General features: G+C 41.8%; 3 protein-coding genes across 3 annotated transcripts; all 3 read left to right on the top strand.

The window, feature by feature from the left end:
• The first annotated feature begins 1,880 nt into the window (after window positions 1-1,880).
• Window positions 1,881-3,688, top strand: hoxd11a (homeobox D11a). The gene is given in 3 exon segments (XM_075478704.1): window positions 1,881-2,055; window positions 2,058-2,687; window positions 3,387-3,688. Coding segments are annotated over 3 exon segments (1,041 nt in total). The 3' UTR covers window positions 3,623-3,688.
• A 3,926-nt stretch (window positions 3,689-7,614) lies between these two features.
• On the top strand, window positions 7,615-9,758 carry hoxd10a (homeobox D10a). Its single transcript, XM_075478703.1, has 2 exons — window positions 7,615-8,356; window positions 9,109-9,758. The coding sequence occupies exons 1-2, from the start codon at window positions 7,615-7,617 to the stop codon at window positions 9,381-9,383; spliced, it is 1,017 nt and encodes a 338-aa protein (XP_075334818.1). The 3' UTR covers window positions 9,384-9,758.
• Window positions 9,759-11,494: 1,736 nt separating this feature from the next.
• hoxd9a (homeobox D9a) lies at window positions 11,495-13,684 on the top strand. The gene is made up of 2 exons (XM_075478702.1): window positions 11,495-12,125; window positions 12,609-13,684. The coding sequence occupies exons 1-2, from the start codon at window positions 11,549-11,551 to the stop codon at window positions 12,851-12,853; spliced, it is 822 nt and encodes a 273-aa protein (XP_075334817.1). The 5' UTR covers window positions 11,495-11,548; the 3' UTR covers window positions 12,854-13,684.
• The last annotated feature ends 4,717 nt before the right edge of the window (window positions 13,685-18,401 follow it).

Raw genomic sequence — 18,401 nt, 5'->3', positions numbered from 1 at the left:
AACTGGTTCAGCAACAAGACAGTCGAAGCTTTGTCTGATTTAAATCGAAGCTTTTTGTTCGCAGTATAGCTTTTTAAAAAACACACGAGTGAAAAGTGAAAAACTCATCGTACCTTAAACTCATCGCAGGAAACCTTTTGCTGCAAATAGAAATATCACACGGTTAAAGCTAAAAGCGGTAGTCATGACAAAATATGTAGGTGTGAAAGTGCAAAACTTTTTTTTTTAACTGATGATGGTGACAGAAATAACAACGATGGCAGAGGAATGCAGTAAAAGGCGAAATTTAAAGAGTCTCCATGAAACGACGATGAACTACTCACCTATATATCTGTTAATGTATCTAATCTTGAACAGTCTCAACATTTCCTCGCATCCTTCTTGATAACGATGTTTTAAAATCTTACAGCCTCTGCCTTATATATTTAAAGTATAGCTGCTTCGGAAACGTCCAGACTTTGGCCTAATATCTGTCATTTTCACATAACTGCAAGCGGATTTTCATTGTGCAGCTTTGTAAGGGTTGAGCTTGAGAGTCTGAGCTGGATTCTTACCCTCCAAAACAATAAAGTTTACGTGTGAGAGACGGTATGCAATCTCTAATATTTAATTTTAAAAAAGAGAAAAACTAGACACAGGAATTAATATTTGAGGTGGGTTTTTTTTCCCACTGAAACTATTTTTTCCCCAGATAAAGTATCACATTAGGTATAGATTGCTTTAAAATAAATAATTGCTCTTTCTTTCGTGTGAGTGAAACAACAATATTTAAAAAAAACAAACAAAAAAAAACATACTCACAGCCAAATAAAACGATTGATCGAGGCTTGAGTGATGAGCTTTCCGTTTCCCAGTGCTTTAAAAGCTTTTTTTTTTTCCCACCGAGGAGAAAGCAAGCACTGCAGGCACGACTGCCCTCGCGCAATAAAATGATTTGGCCGCAGACGTTTGTTGGTGAATGCCTGGTGGACATCACCAAGACCACAGACGGTCAAAGCCAGTTGTTTTGGACTTGGCAATGCTGAAAGAGCTCGGTGGGTCACGTTTACAAATGACTGATTTTGTGGAATCCAAAATATACTTCTCTGTTTTTTTTAATATACGGTGGGTTATTTTATTTGACCTTATCCTTTCCTTTCCTTTCCTTAAACGCCATCCAATGTGAAGGCAAACGACGAAGAAACAGACGTTTCGACATTTTGCGCAAAACGTAGAAGTAGATGCACGCACGCCTTAGTTTGCACGCTTTGCAACAGAGTGTGTAACGCAGTCTTTACAGCACCATTGTTTTTACATCTTTTGTTGTTTCTTTTGTGGCACCTAAGATGTTTTTTTTGCACCATGCTGCAGGCCAAGAGAGGCTTCCGCCTCCCAATGAGCTTAAACAATTTTACTCTGGCATTTGTTTGAGTGTTTAACAGTGAACCGACCACAAAGATGCACAACGATTATGTGCACTGAAGCCAGGCATTTATTTGCATGAGGCCGACTTGATAAATCACACATGATTCTGAAAGCTTGTGTTGCAGCATGCGCAGGCACGGTGACCTTGCTGCCATTCTCGTCGAGCTTTGCATTAGATGTGCAGGTCAACTAATATGTCTAACTGTTGCTACAAACAAATACGTCTCCTCCAAAGTGCTCATATTTAGTGGCGCACGTAGCGGGTGTGGCTGCCACAATCATTACCCGGCGAGGCTGCTATTGCTGTAGAGCTTTCAATTGAATTTTCCAGCGATGGTTCACAAATTTCTTTTTTTTCCGTGAGCTTTAGGGCAAAGAAGGCTGGAGAGGAGTTCCCGTCGCAGCCAGGGAGCCAATGGAGTCTCTTGTATGCGCTCACATGAGTTTCTCCGGACAGTTTTTAATGACTGATATTGATGTATGGTAATTTCTTAGCAGGATCACATGACACAATTACCTCAAGAATCGATCAAGATGTATTGCAGGTCTGCCTACGTTTCCGATTTTTTCTCCCCGGCGGGGTCTTTCCACACGCCCGCGGTGCTATAGATGGACAAAGTTTAACACAGTCGAGCTGCCAATTCCATTCCTCTGCTGCAAAGAGGAAAGGGGAAGAAGAGATATGACGGAATACGATGATCGCAGCTGTGCGTCAAATATGTTTTTACCGAGTTGCACTTATTACGTTTCCTCGCCAGATTTTACATCAGTCTCCTCCTTTTTACCGCAGACTTCTTCGTGTCAGATCAATTTCCCTTATTCACCGAACATAGCCCAAGTTCAACCTGTTAGAGAAGTCGCTTTCAGGGATTATGGACTGGACCATCCCAAATGGCACTACAGGGGCAATTACGCGTCTTACTACTCAACGGACGAGATAATGCACCGGGACTTGATTCAGTCCTCGAGCAGCAGGGCGGAGGCGATCTTCAAAAACGAGTCTTTGTACGGCCACCACAGAGGAGCGAGTTCGCCGTGCAATTTCTTCAACGGCGGTGGCCGAAATGGGGTTCTTCCGCAGGGCTTCGACCAGTTTTTTGACACTCCTCACTCCGACAAGCCCAACGCGGAGCTCCCCAAACAAAAGACAGACTCTGCTGCTGTTGGTGATGCTGCCAGTAACAACCAGGCTGTAACCACGCTAGACCAACAAAACGCTGAGCCGACCGGGAGCCTCGACGAGGACTCATCATCCAACTGCGGCGACAAGAACACTCGGCAGAGTAAGTCAATATTTTCTTGTTTGTTTTGGTCAAAAGGGGTTCATTTTAGACTTCAGAGGGTCTGGACTGCACAGTGTCCACCGCCGGGACTGTCCGGAGTTATATGCCTCTTTATACGCATGCAAAAGCTTTTATATCCCAATAAGATTTACTTTACGGTTGTAAAGGTATTTACAATGGGAAACGGTTAAGCGACCGTGCTTAAAGGTTTCCTTGTGCCCCAGTAACAATGCATTGTTGCTGGAGTTTTTCTTTTTTCATTCATTTGTGTATAGATAGGGCATTTAAGAAAATTATAGCTCGTTTTAGTCAATATTATATTGAATATAAAAAGGAAAGAATGAGAAAAAAATTATACTTCAGTATGACAATCTTCAAGTTTCAACATATACATGCTGTATAAGGTCGTTTTAGGGCAGATAGGCCTACCTCTTTTGTTTATTTCTGTGTGTGTGTGTGTGTGTGTGTGTGTGTGTGTGTGTGTGTGTGTGTGTGTGTGTGTGTGTTTATGTCAAACAGACATGGGCAGATGTAAATACACCATTCATCTTCTAGCTCACTTTACAATAATCACATATTTATGACTGGATTTTTCTCACGATTATTTTCTTTGCCTACTATTTATTTCTTTTTCTTTTTCTCTCTCTGTCTCTCACTCTCTCTCTTTCTCTCTCTCTCTCTCTCTCTCCCCCCCTGCAGGTTCATCAACCAAGTCCAGGAAGAAGAGGTGTCCTTACTCCAAATACCAAATCCGAGAACTTGAACGAGAGTTTTTCTTCAACGTGTACATCAACAAAGAGAAGCGGCTTCAGCTGTCCAGGATGTTAAACCTGACAGATCGCCAAGTGAAGATTTGGTTTCAGAATAGAAGAATGAAAGAGAAAAAACTGAACCGTGACCGCCTACAGTATTTCACCGGGAATCCTTTATTCTGATATTTGACATCACCTCAGTCTTTGTTTCTTCCTCTCCATCTCTCTGTCTCTCTCTCTCTCTCTCTCTCTCTCTCTCTCTCTCTCACACACACACACACACAGACACACACACACACACACACACACACACACACATACATACACACAATGAGATGGAAGCAAACACGCTTCTTGATACGTTTACCTTTAAGACAGGTACCATGTTAGATTTTGAAATGCTGCCAAAAGCATTTTTTTTAATGCAACAATTCAAGCGTTTCTCATATCTTTTTTGCTTAGTCGTCGACAAATATTTCAGCAAATTACGAGCTCTGCTTTAGAAATACATTCGTGTGAAATTTGTATATTTCTTTGTGTGTGTACGTTTGTAAGACGCATGTAGCTACTGTACGTTGTGGTGTGAAATAAAGTAGACGGGACAAACGCATCATAGTCACGAAACCGGTCACATGAAGTTCCACGAAAATAACACAACATGTGAAGGAGGGGGGGGGATTTTCTGCAGATTGATAAGTGCAGAAATTTTGGCGCTCGAAGGCTTGTATGGTCCCGTCGTTTCCTTCTCTTTGAAACGATGGATTGTTTACTAAACCTTGAACCGTCTAGACAGCATAATAAAAGTAGCTGTAAATGTCTAAATAGGGGGCTATTGGACTTTGTGTCCCAGCCCCCCAGACCACATGAGGACCGATTCCCCTTCCTGTCTTTTAGTAGTTTAACTTCAGGCAAGAAGCTCTTGAACAAATCTAGAGATTTCTGAGCATTCCGTTCATGTTTAGCTCACTTTGCCATCTTGAGGCTCTCGTAACGTTACCAGCGCTGACTGGAAAACGGTGGAAGTAATCTAATACGGAGCGCCATCTGGAAGGATAAGTAATTTTCCAAGTTTTTCTCCTTTCGTAGTCCTAAAAAGAATGGATTTATTTGTCTCTGAGAGTGCGTTTATGAATCTGCTCTAAAGAGTTGCAGAATGCGCGTTTCCGTCTAATTACTGGAGGTGAAACGATTCTACGTGCAACTCCAGGATGCAACGAACCCAAAGTGTCTCTGCAGAGAGTGAGAGAGAGAGAGAGAGAAAAAAAATCTCAACGCCACAATACTCCCTATTTATGCTGTTGATGGCAGGGTAAATAAACGCATTTATCCCACACACCCAGTTGCTTTAATGATAATTCACGTGATGCAGTCGCTCGTTATCTTTGCTTCAGGCCCGTGCGGCTACATTTAAAGGGCAATTTGTTAGAAACATGGGGTGTGGAGAGTAATGTGTTTCTCTGGAATGTTTATGTCATTCTTGTTAGATTAAATTTACACGCATTTTCCCTTGAAAAGGCTACAAGAGCACTGAGGTTTCATTAGGCGTTCAGCTGGGTCGTCGTCTTGTCCTATAAGTGAAACTGCATCACCAACTGTGAGCGGTGCTTCGCTTCCATTCTCAGTGTATCCACGTGGGGGCAGACTCTCAACTTCAGCTGAGTGGAAATGGAGAGTTGGGCCAGTTTAGCAGTCCACTCACATTGAGAGCAGCGGGTGGAAGAATAATCTGTTCAGTTCAGGGTTTGTTCAGATTTCATTTGAATTATTTCCTTTAATTGACACTAATTCTGCTGGAATAGGCTATCTTAAGAGTTTTTTCTATTTTTTCTTTAATCAAACAAAATGATCCAAAGTCACCTTTTTTTCTTTTTGGAACACATACATAAATTCATTTGTGGGAGAAAAAATTTAAAAGAAAAATAAACCCAGAGAAAATCTCATTTTAATGCACGTTATTTTTCTCCCACGGTTTAACCAAATGAATCAAATTCCTCAGTCACGTTTTTAAAAAAGAGAAATAAACAAATCACGTTTGCAAGTCGCTCCATGCAGTTAGAAATGTCTGATACCAAAAGAAATTCCGTTCTGCTGCTATTTGTCATTCAGACTTCTCCTTAACTAAAGGCCACATAGACACCTCTGTTGGCTCTGGAGAGACTCCAAATAATATGCGCTGTTGTTGCTGACTTAAACACTTCGTATTTAATTTTTGTAATTCTGATCCGCGGCTGTTGTGCATAACTGAGCGTCCGTCCGCGTGTGGCTGCTTGCTTTAAAACAGGACAAAGGTACTCGGAAAAGACAAAGTAATGTTGCAGTTTACAGCTTTTTGTTTGGATTGAAGCAACAATATATGTTAGCTTTGCTCTCATGTACGTCATTGTTTTCTGTTCTCCTCTAATCATTTGACAAAGGCTCCTGCAATTTGTTTTAAATTATTGTTATTATTATTATGATCATTATCATTGTTAAACTGATAGCAATAATAATTTGTTCACATTTTCTTTTTTTTCTTATATCAGTTCATGCGTTTTATTCAATCATCACCGAGTCTTGTGTATATTTTGTATGTATGAATCATTGATTTTATCTGACGAATATAGGCCCCCTATTAAAGGCTTTTCGTTTAAAGTATATTGAAAGAATGATGTTATCATTGCGAAGTTGTCATTATTAAATACATTGGCCAATAAAAAAAAAGATAAAATAAAAAAAAACAATCTCCAGAGGTCTCATTTCAATTTCTCCTCCGATGCAGCATCATTTTTGGACTCTTAGACGTTACTATGATTTGAGTGCGTGATGCTGCACCGCACGCGTTTGCTTATGAGCACAAAAACAATGTTTTTTTTTGCACATCGTATAAAATCTATTTGTGTGATTATTTGCAGATTTTGTGACTTTGTTGTATAACATAAAATATTTTTTTTGTTGATGCATTCTCTTTGTGCGCACCGGTGAGGTGAGTGGCAACTTTCGAGGTCTAACTTCTGACTTTTGATCCTGACGGTCTCCTGCTTGAGGCAACACTGTTTTTTTGTTTTTTTTTGTCGTGCACACGTTAGTGTTCCTTGCAGACTGAAACAATGGAGGAAACTTCAGACTGTGCTTACAGCCACGTCCAGCAGGTTATTTTGAACGTGGAGTCAAAGCACACGAAAATAGAGTCACTGAGCTTTATGGATGTAAGTAAGAAAATACCCAAAAGGGATATCGTTGTTCACTGAGAGGTAGTTGTACGTTAGAGTTCAAACTAAAGCACTTCAATTTATGCGCAGACCATAGCCATTTCCCCCTGGGAAGGTGGGCCATTTTTTTAACCTCTAGATGCCTTAGTTTAAAACTGGCAGGAAATGCATACGGGTTGCGTCTCTTGAACGACGTGCTGCTTATTCATTACAGCAAAAATCCCCAGATATAGGAGATAAATTAAAGGACCCCCCTCCCCCCAAAAAAAACTATAAGAAAAAAAAAACAGTAAACAGAATATGTGTGTATTTTTCATATTCATTTATTATTCTTTTATCTTCAGTTTGAACTAAAACATGCTGCTATCCCGTCCAAAATGGAGTTCATGTGTGCTCTTTCTTTGAAGGGCTTCGGGTCATATGAAGGCTTGATATGAAAAAAAAACCATCACGTAAATAGGTGGAGCTGGTTACATTCTTTATAATACTCTGCAGTTGTCGCCTATGCGCCTAGACTGCATAGCACCCACTCACGCACGCACGAACACACACACATACACACACACACATTCTGTACCTTATCTCTCTTCCTCACAAAAAGACATTTGTGAGCTTTGAGGGGGTTTTTTTTGCATTAAAGCCCCTTCACAGAGAGTCGTTTGTTAATCAGGATCAAAGTGGAGGCGAACTAGCATCACCGTGATTCAAATGGTATTTTCAATGTGTTAGTTTCACTCTCACTGAACAGCCTCTTGGAAATCGTGCAACACCAATTTCAAGTCCGTGTTGTAGGTGTCGCTGTTGACCACGTCTGCATCCGCAGTGTGAGCGCGTGCAGCAAGAGGAGGCTGCGTCTCAAGGCCATTTTCAAATCTCATTGGTGGGTTTGTCATGTGGTCGGGAGGCATCCTGACTTACAGATTGTTTTTCCTAGATATGTCAGCTTACAAAGGACATCTCTCTCCTCTTAAGAACTTAACCCCAAAAATGTCCTTTCCCAGTAGCTCTCCTGCGGCAAACCCATTTTTAGTGGACTCTTTAATTGGTGCCTGCAGGACGGACAGCTTTTACTCCAACAGCAACATGTACATGCCGTCTGGCTCAGAAATGGGAACCTACGGAATGCAAACCTGTGGACTCCTGCCGTCTTTCGGCAAAAGAGGGGAGGTCAACCACCAAAATACGGGCATGAATGTCCACTCGTACATACCTCAAATAGATAACTGGACTGATCCTAGTAGACCCTGCAGAATAGAGCCGCCCAGTCAGATGTCAAACTGTACATTTTCACAGAGCATAAAGGAAGAGAGTAACTGCTGCATGTACTCCGATAAGAGAGTGCAAAAAGTCAGCTCGCCAGAGGTCCCCGCATATTCTAACGTTGTCGCTGAACCTTGCCCTGTCGATGGTCCCGAGATCCCGGTCCCGGGCTATTTCAGACTGAGTCAAACTTATGCGAATGGGAAGCATCCGGAGGACTACTGCCATGAACCGGCGAGTCCAAACCCGACCCTCATGCAACTCAGCCGGGTCACCCCGAAACCGCAGCCCTCCTCTTCTAATTTCGCTGAGGCGGAAAAGAAAACTCAGGACGTCACACAGAACCCCGACACCACGAGAACACCGGCCCCCGCAGAAAGCCCGGATCCAAAGTCCAGCTCGGTGGAGAAAACCTGCTCAGTGGAAGCTCCTGTGTCCAGCCCTGAGCTGCAGCAGAAGGAAGGGAAAGGTGGGTTGGCAACAATGAACGCTTTTATCTTGTGGCGCTGGGCTGAGAAGGCTCCAGCATCATAAAACCAAGTATAAAACACAAACAACCCCTAAAGTCGTAATGTTTAATGATAGTCTTTCTCAGGTTGCAGTAATGGGCAACAGAATGCTTTTACCATGCAGCATGAAGCCCCCGTCCAGATATTCAGCTACATTTAAAGCGCATTCTAATTGTCTTCAGACTCTTAAGTGTGCAGCTCTCAGGAACTAAAAACCAATACGCTGCCATCACTTTGTCATCTTTATTGTAAAATCTAGTCACTGGGTTTCATTTAAAAAAAAAACGGTGCACGCGTGCAGAATACGCTCAAATTATATTGTCTTGCAAATTCCACAACCACAGCCATTCAAATCAATTTTAGACAACGTTTGAACAATTTGATTAGCGGTGATACATCGAGTCATTTAAAGTTCGTTTAAGTTTGATAGATTTTTCTTACATTTTCAAACTGCGAAAATTCAGTCCCTTTTGTGTGGCTCATCTGAGATTCAGTTGAATATATTTTTTGTTGTTTTATTGGTAACGCGATGCACCTGGCTGATAACCCCCCCACCCCCCCTGCTTTGTTTGTATTCAGTGAAAGCATTTACATTGTGTGTTATTTCCCAGAGGTGAAATCCAAAAGCAGCGCACACGAGGTTCCGTTTCTCGGGAGGAAGCTCAGCGCGTCGCTAAAACCTTCTCTGTGTGTTTTCTTTCAATCTTTGCAGACTGCAAGAGCGACACGTTACCAAACAGCTGGCTAACGGCGAAAAGTGGGAGAAAGAAACGGTGCCCCTACACAAAGCACCAGACCTTGGAGTTGGAGAAGGAGTTTCTGTTCAATATGTACCTGACCCGGGAGCGCCGCCTAGAGATCAGCAGGAGCGTCAACCTGACCGACAGGCAGGTCAAGATCTGGTTTCAGAACCGCAGGATGAAACTGAAGAAAATGAACAGAGAAAACCGCATCCGCGAACTGACCTCAAATCTCACCTTTTCGTGAGCTTACACGTGTCTGTGGTCAGCTGTCTTTATTTTGTATGCTTCAGTGGCATTTGGACTTTTATCTTTAACTTTCAACGAAACTGTGACTGTGTATATATATGCCCATGTTAAGCTGTGTGGCGTCGTGTATTTGTTCCATTTTATCACAGGGTAACACTTCTTGGTCTTAAATGATTGGCGAAGCATTTTCTTCTCTCTTCCAAAAGACACCATATTAGGTGGAGATTAGGTGACTATTATCGCAGTCACGAGAGCACATTTATTGTGTTTAGTGCAGCATTTGTTTTTTTTGCAGTTTGTGCAAGCCATTTTCTCATCGGTAAGATGTTTCTGTGGGCCTCAGTGGTGGAAAAACAATGTTAAGCTGTGGATCTATTGCATGTTTGTGGCATGTATATCTTGGAATAAAATTTATTGTCAAAGAATTTTGTTTAATATGTATTCCTGCTGTCAAAGCCTCTGTTTCTGTGCTGATCACATTCATTAGTGTGCGCAGGGATTTGATCTGCGTGTTGCAGCAAGCACAGTTTTGCTTAGAATGCTCACGAGAACGAGGGGAAAAGTAAGATATTTCTTCTAGGTCAGAGTTTGTTGCACTTCTCTGCGATATCAGCAACATAATCCCCCAAAAGCGTCCCTTCCGTGGCTTTAGAAAAACGTTTCGTGTGTAAAAATGGGTCTCAGCTTCATCTGACGGTGAAAAGCAAAATAATCTGATGCAGTTATCTTTAAGCCAAAAGACGAGCTGCAAACTTCTACTGAAATCTGGGTGTTTGTGATGGTGCAACTCAGTTTTATGATTTAAAAAAATGGGTGAGAGGCACGAATTCAAATGTATTGAATTGGCTCTGATGGACACGAGCTGTGCACGTAGAGCCACTTTGAAATAAAAAGTCTATAAAAGCACATTTGATTGGGAGGCTAAGGCAAAAAACTTGACCGAGATGTCTAAATATGACGGAAAAATCCTCCGTCTGCCTCCCCCTGTCAATCGCTCGTTATTGTCTTTTTCTGTGTATGGGAATAGTTCAGCAGAGGGGTGTTGTGTAATAAAATAAATTGTGTCACTTTGATGCTCAGGCCTGTTTATAACTTAAGTAATACTCCATAAAGACCATAAGAAGGGGGTTATGTCCAATCACAAATTCACAGGGGGGTCAACAGCTCTTCCTTCCTTCCGCGCGGCGCAGCCCTTTCTTATTTGTGCAGGAAAAAAAACTCCACATGTTGTCAGAAAACATTTAAAAATAAACCAAAAAGAAAACACGATTTGCGATCAGGTTTTGTAAACCCAACTGCTGATAGAGTGTCGCAAATTTCCCTAACTAATAACGTAGTTCCCATGAAACATTTTTCCTTTCTGAGGTCTCGACAGAAAGGAAAAAACAAAAAAACTATAGGCCAAATGTTTGGGCTATTACTTTTAAGTGACACATTTCAGATAGCAATACACAGATGGATTTCCCCACTCATTTTTTTTTTATTGACGGCATGTATAATCACGCACGCACCTCATAAAACATTTATTGATACATTATTGCTCTCCTTTGAATGAATACAATAATTTCACAACTGCCGTTTCCGCCTCAACTTAGAAAATTAAACCAACCCATAATATATGTTTCCTTGCCAAATATTAACAATGCATACACCGCATTGTGAACGGAAATGGCGTCTGCTACTTTACAACATGTTATTACATCTCTTTTACGAGGACTCTGTAAGTCTATAAACCATTTTACTAGCATTGAGGGTATCAGGACGATCTTATAAGAGTTTTCTCAGGCATTAAGATGCATGGAATCCGTGCTGGTGTGTCAGGATTGTGTGCAAGGGAAGAGTTTTATCCCTTTTTCTGAAATGCAGGTAGGCTATTGTTGCTCGGGCGACACAGAGGAGGCAAAAGAAAAAAAAAAGATTTTTATATCTACATTTGTTTCCCCTTTTATACTCGCGTCATGTGGGGCTTTTTTATTATTTCTATAATGAAAAGCTAGATTAAACCTGACGAAAAATGGGAGAGCAAGGGCAGGATTGATTCACTGGCTGTATTGGTAAATATGGCCACGTGATCCATGTAACCAATCCCTGTAGATGCAGCCAGCAAAAATACTATGATTGTTCATAGAGGAAAGCTTCCCCTAACAGTGCATCCCGTATTATATGAGTGGGAAGAGATCAAAAATGTCTTCCAGTGGCACTCTTAGTAACTGCTATGTGGACGCTGTTATGGGTCAGGAGCCGGAGGATGTGTACGGTGCTCGTTTTATTCAGGCTCCACACGCGATGACCCCGAGGCCGCCAGGTGCTGGGGACAACGCTGACTTTTCCTCGTGTAATTTCGCACCCAAGTCCGCCGTTTTCTCATCGTCCTGGTCCTCCGTTCATCCTCAGGGGATTTATCACCCGTACGTCCACCATCACCACCACCACCAGTCCCATCTGCCCGCATCGGATGGCCGATATGTCGGCGTCCGCTCTTGGATGGAGCCCATCTCAAACCATGTTTCCTTCGCCGGGTTCCACCCCACCAACAGCCGGCAGTACGCGACGAAGCCGGAGGTGCTGCCCGCAAAAGCTGTGGAGTGCGACGCGTTGGAGGCAGAGGCTCGACCGCTCTCCGGCGAATTCGCGTGTGGAGGATCGGAGTGTCCAGAAAAGGCGACCAAGGAGCACAGTGGAAGCGAGATTTCGACCCACAGCGAGCCCAAAGACGAGAAGCAACAACAACTTGACCCAAGTAAGTAAACCAAATAGCCGGTGCTGATTTACAACCCTGAGAACTGTATGAGCTGGGTGTGTAAAACTGGAGGTTTTACTAAGCTATAAAAGTGTCTCGAACTATACCGAGATTACGAAAGGGGAAAAACCCGCCCTACAAAAGGTTATTGCAGGGATTCTAATGTTTTTCATGTCACAAGACACACAAAGTAGTAGCATGCACGGTGCTATTTCGATAGGATTCTCCACGAGGAAGCTATAGATTTAGGATTGATTTATTTTTCTGTGTCGTTAGGGAGTCAAAACGCCCCGATTTGGGCAACGTCTGACAAAACAACTAATTGCTAATTTTGCATTTGATTAACTGGAATCACACTATAGTGTACTGACCCCTCGCGGGTCCCCTCGCCCCTTGGTTTGGGACTCATTCACTAGTCACTGAAGTTTACAATTATGTTACACATTCTTATCACTTCATGCTGCCTTTCCTCCTGCTTTCCAGACAACCCTGCAGCAAACTGGATCCACGCGCGCTCAACAAGAAAGAAGCGGTGTCCCTACACAAAATATCAGACTTTAGAGCTGGAGAAAGAGTTCCTCTTCAACATGTATTTGACAAGAGACCGGCGCTATGAGGTCGCCCGCATACTCAGTTTGACGGAGAGACAAGTGAAGATCTGGTTCCAGAACAGGAGGATGAAAATGAAGAAGATGAACAGAGAACGAAGCGGCAAGGATCAGCTATAAGTTCGCGGGCATTTTTACACATTTTCATGTTTGTACCATTAAGGAAGCCATCTGAACAATCTCATTTATTTTGAGTTTCCCGCACCGCATAGAGCCAGTTTACCTTTTAGATGTCTTATAATCGTGTTGCTGGCCACACATGTGTCACACATGGAGGGATTTGTCTTGGTAGAATGCAGACAGTATCTGTCAAAAAATATATATATTTCTCTTTTTTGGGGGGAGGGGGGGTGCTATTTCAAACAGCGGACTGGGACGGATCCATGCAGCAACATGCGCCAACGCGTCTTCCTTTTTATAGTCTTTAAGAATTTGGAGTAAAAGATTTTTCCTTTTCTTTTTTTTTCTTTTTTTTTTCCAGAGCGGGTGCTGTATTTTAGTCTCTGTCTGTCAGTACACGCGAATTAACAAATTTCACAAGCTGTTTTGGAAATATTTTCCCATCAGGTGTGACAGAAAAAAAGAAAATGGCATGTGTTTGGCTTCTTTTAGACCAAACTGAAAGGGTGCTATGTTTGAGAAAAGCTTAATTCCCTTTTGATCCCAAATATCAATGAATGTATTAAGACTTCTTCTCCATTTATTAACATATCATTAAACACATCAGCGTGTTTCTGGCATATCGGTGTTTTATTTTTCATGTAAGTGATTAGATTATTGTTATTTTTTTTTTACTACCCGGAAATATCCCCTGTGGCGTTTACCTTTTAAACAAAGATTGGCAGGCTGCAGCACAATGATATCCAAATCTCTTTTTAATCTCAGATCGTTTTTCTAATCTTTTAAAGGGAATATTGGAAACGCAGAATTACAAGTACTAAAGTGTTTATGATTGGGAGAGGTGTTTCGACGGATATCCAATTTATTGTCCAACGTGCACTTGTAATTACTTTAAAGCAGGAAGAAACGTGGTCCAATAAAGCTATAGAAATGACCAGACGTCTGGCCTAAATTAGTTTATGGTCCTGGCCACTAATTACAAGCCCTTTTGAAAACCTCCTCCTCTTGTGCGTTTGTGTCTATTCCTGACAAACAGAATGTAGACACTTTTTTCCACAGGGTGTCTGGTCGATGGATTGTTTCAGAGGAAATCACCCCCAGCTTAATGGTCACGTTTATTCATCAAATGCACTTCCCACCGAAGGGTAAAAAAAAACACAAAAAACAACTTAACTTTGACTGGTGTGTGACGCAGCTTTTACTTGCGGTGGATTTTTGAGGCGTTAAGCCACGCCACGTTTTCCCTAATTTTACACAATTTTACTTTTTTTTTTTTTTTAATTTCTTCCTTTTGTTTTTTAATTTGACATTATTCGTGCCACAAATCAGCCAAAACTAAAAAAAGACAAGTCTACACGATGCAGTTTCACATACAATCGGTGCACTTTTACTGGAGCACTGCAGAAGCACTGTTGGCGCTAGAGGGCGATGTTGCCCTGTGGGTGCCAGTCAACGCAGCCTGTCCGCAGGAACCAGGAGACAACACATGAACCTTACCATGGCCTCCTCCATGTGCTGGATTATTTAAATGCTAAACGTGTCTGCTAAAGAGGCCCGCTCGTTTGAAAAGCTGAGTTAGAATCCCCTCAGTTGCCCGTTGCAGCAGAGCTACTGATTTTGAAATCTCTTGACTAACTTCCACGCCCCCATATTTCAGCAGTATATCATACATTTGCACAAAGGAACAGCCAGTTTTAGTCGTTAGGAAAGAAGGGTCACTGCAGCCAACTGCAGCCTCAGCTTTTAATTCCCCGCAAGGAAAACAACAACAGAGGCAACTCAAGTCAGCTTTCAGAGATTACATTTGCCCTCCAAACGCCATCCTTATCCTTATCTATACTATTTCTAGCTATTCACAGCCCATTTTTACTCAACAAACAAGAAACAATTATTTGTGTGGCTTTATTCTTCTGGATTGCAAAAACACTTAATGCTCGATGATGTTTAGCCTAATGTCCCTAATGCTCTAATTTAGATACTGTAAATGTTTGCTTTCCTGTTGAAATTACGAACACATACTCAAAGCACACATGAGCAAGAGGCTATTTAAGCTTTTTCTCAAAGACTGTGGGGCAGGATCATTTTTGAAACACTAAACACTTTATATCCTAATATTTACACATAAGATACATTAAACCTTTCCGGGACTCCAGATCCCTTACACGCCAAGGGTCTTCTCTGGTTTCCACACATAAATTTGTGTGGAAATACTCCACTGACCAACCAATTTCCAAGCAGTGAATTTTTAGGTCAATTTATTGTTGGGGAAGCCGAGTATGAGAGCCTTAAACGCCGCAATAGAGTACTTGAAGGCAACAGTGTGGCTGCAGTCTGCAGAGGAGGGATGAGAAGATGCAGCAGGGTGTAGCCTTATTTGCAGGCGACATAGAGTATCACGTTATAAGCCATTTTAGTCATAAGGGTCCCAGCTGTTTAAAGTGCCCAAACGCAGTCAGGCGACAGTGACTTCAAAGCCCAGGATGGAAAAAGGGACATTTTTAAGGAACACGTTGAATTGATTATATCAGCCTTACACTGCCGTCATAATGCATCGATGCATCGGGGTGCTTCCCCTCTAATGGGGATTATAAAGCGGAAACATGGTTGGAAACACGTTCGGCCTTTTTTGTTTTGGAATTTTGGCCACGTGATGAAGCTGCACGCTGTTTACACGAACAACATTAAAAATTCCCTTTAATGAGTGAGACAGGAGCTGGTTGCGTTGAATGGAAATACTGAAGGTGACCGCACTCTACACCTTCATCTATACTGAGATGATTGTTGTTGTGACTTTGCTCAAGACTAAGCAGGCGTGTCAGGCTGAAACGACTATAACGACGTGACCCTAAATCGGACTGCGTTATGAAGTGTCGCAGGAATTTCAATGTCCCAGTTTCCAAGTGAGGAGAACTCCGTGTCATGTGCCTCTTCGCTAATGCCGACCGTGAGTGGGGTCAGTTTTCTATTTCAGTCTGTTCGTTAGCTGCAGTCCTGTTACACCACCGCCGATTGATCCTTTTTTCACACACTTCGTCGCGTGTTATTTCTGTCAAGGCTGCATGTAGGCCGACACTCCGAAAACGACACGCTGGGAAAAATGCTTGTGCGAGTGTTTCCAACGCAGTGCTAAAGGAAGGATGCTTTAATTAAAAACAAAGCAGTGGCGTGTGTACGCGCACATGTGCACAGCAACACAACTTTCAAAGGCCCACCTTGTAGTATGCTGCATAGTTGTTTTAGCCTTGATGCATTCCGTTTAAGTAATGCTCTAATCTGTCGGCAGCACCGTGCTTTATAATGTCTTCTTTGAATTATTATTCCAAACTTAAATTAAGGCAATAAAATGGGTTATCCTAAATATTCTAAGTGGAATTCATATTACTGCTCTCAGCGTGTATTTTTAGAAGTGTCATATATTATAAATGGCAATGACGTGCATCTTTGTAAGAAAATACTAAATGATTGATGTAGAAGATATTTCTGATCACTTCAAGCCTGCATTTACTGCCCGGTCTCAGTGACTGTTTCGCGTTTTGATGGACTGGTTTGGCATGCAGCATGAAATCCAACAGACGTTCTTGTTCTTGTACGGCCTTTCTTGTCTTTATTTGCACCCGTTAACACTCAATTGTACCCAATTTATCAATTTCTCGTGTTTCCTTTTAGGATTCGGTTTGTCCACTTGAACTTTAAACTGACGGCGATATGAGCTTTTCGAGGACCCATTTTGGCTGCAGACATTTTGTGGTGAAAAGTGACACATTACATTAGGCTACAGAGTGACCTAAGAATAAGACTGCGGAGGAATACAGGGGAGCACTGCGCAGGAAACAGTACAACATTGCGTCAAACGAGAAAGTCCTGTGAGGTTGGACCATTATGTTGGTGTGCAGCCTCTAATACATCAGGGATGACGTAATGAGAAATGTGTGGCTCATTTTGATATCTTTGGCTGATGAAATGATCAATATTGATTAAATAATTGTAAAGTTTTGGTGAAAACAGAGTAATTTCCGAAGCCTAATTCTTCTTTTAGATTTAACAATCTTCTCATCGAAGATTGTTAAATTTCCACCCAAAGTTGAATTTTTTTATGATTGCTGAAAGCTCTCTTATTTTCGGAAACGTTTCACGGCACCTCGTGTAAATAGCACTTTATTTCTGCCTCTTTCAGCCATTTGTGTGTCATTTCTATACATTTTACGCCTTTCCTCTGTCTTCTCATGCCGTTAAAATGACCCCGGTATAGAGTGAGGGTAACAGTACAAAGCAGAAATCCATTCCATGATCGTGAGGCGTGCAGTAAAACAAAACAAACAAACAAACAAAAGGGTAGTAATGGCACGTGACGTAATTTTGTAGGTTATAAATAAGCTGTTTCACGAGAAAAGGTTGAACATTTACATGTAGCCAGCCTCTGAATCTATTTAACTGGGGGAAAAAAAGGGGAAGTATCAACAAACATAACACTAAAACCCACATGTTACACCTTTAACACGGCACTTATACACCACTCAGCAGACGCCTTTATCCGCATTTTTAAAAAGACCTACAACCTTTTTTCAAGACCTCGACAAATGTGGGTCAATTTGCAGAAGAATTGTGCTGCACAGAATGTAGAAATGATCTCCGCGATGACAATAAACCTGATTAATTCTGGCCAAAATATCAGTGTCATATTAGCATAAACCTTTTCGACTGGCACTGTTCTCAAACACAGAGGACCATTCCAAGCAAGTCTAAGATGATCAGCGTTTATTTGCACACACAAAATTTTACTCAAGGGCGATGGACGTGCTTCTCAGATCTCAGGCTTTGTCATCATACATGGAGGTCAAGTTGCTATTATGTCAAATCGGCAACCCTGGGCTGCTGTGAGAGAACGTAAACAGAGCTCATCAGACTCGGATTAATACGCAGAGTCCCGCTCCTGTGCGAGACTGTGCGTAACACCTCTTTATTAGCCTTAGGTGTCTAACAGTGCTCCAGCTGCGCAGCCAACAACCACTAGTTCTGCCTGCAATTAAATCACACCCATACACCATCACACAACCCCACCCAGCGACTACATCCTTCTTTTATTTTCTCGTTTATAGCTCGTTCGCCAGGACACGGGTTGTAGCGCCATAGTTTGGCTTTTAAAAAAGAACGATTTAACTATTTTAGCCCGTGTGTCTTTTCCCCTTTCTTTTGAGGTTTTACGTAAAAAAAAACAACAAAAAACATTTTCAAATGGACTCAGTGTGGCAAACAAACTGAATAATCTTATGGAAAAGAAAATTAAATCAGATGAAATGAAAAGACAAAAAAATGAAAGGGGAAATATATACTCATGGAATTCTGTTGTTATTGTTATCAGGCTAGTGTGATATTTAGAGGGGAAAAAAATCCAGTTGATACATTTACTTCTATCTGATTGGTACTAAATAAAAGAGAACGTAACAGCTTCACCACAATTAGTGATAGGGATGTTCAGTCCATTAAAAAAAAATGAAACAATACAGATTTTACCAATTTATGTCACAGAACCAAAGCACACATTCCACAT

This window comes from Odontesthes bonariensis, chromosome 12 (assembly GCF_027942865.1).
Source record: "Odontesthes bonariensis isolate fOdoBon6 chromosome 12, fOdoBon6.hap1, whole genome shotgun sequence".
NCBI classification, from domain to species: Eukaryota; Metazoa; Chordata; class Actinopteri; order Atheriniformes; family Atherinopsidae; genus Odontesthes; species Odontesthes bonariensis.
The sequence above is the reverse complement of the archived record's forward strand: the minus strand, read 5'-3'. Positions and strand labels throughout refer to the sequence as shown.

What these genes read in the sequence shown, in the direction of transcription:
- hoxd9a (XM_075478702.1), top strand. Translation starts at nt 11,549, where the DNA reads ATGAGTGGGAAGAGATCAAAAATGTCTTCCAGTGGCACTCTTAGTAAC. An exon ending in GCAACAACAACTTGACCCAA is followed by an intron (nt 12,126 to 12,608) that starts GTAAGTAAACCA and finishes CCTGCTTTCCAG; the next exon opens with ACAACCCTGCAGCAAACTGG.
- hoxd10a (XM_075478703.1), top strand. Translation starts at nt 7,615, where the DNA reads ATGTCCTTTCCCAGTAGCTCTCCTGCGGCAAACCCATTTTTAGTGGAC. An exon ending in GCAGCAGAAGGAAGGGAAAG is followed by an intron (nt 8,357 to 9,108) that starts GTGGGTTGGCAA and finishes CAATCTTTGCAG; the next exon opens with ACTGCAAGAGCGACACGTTA.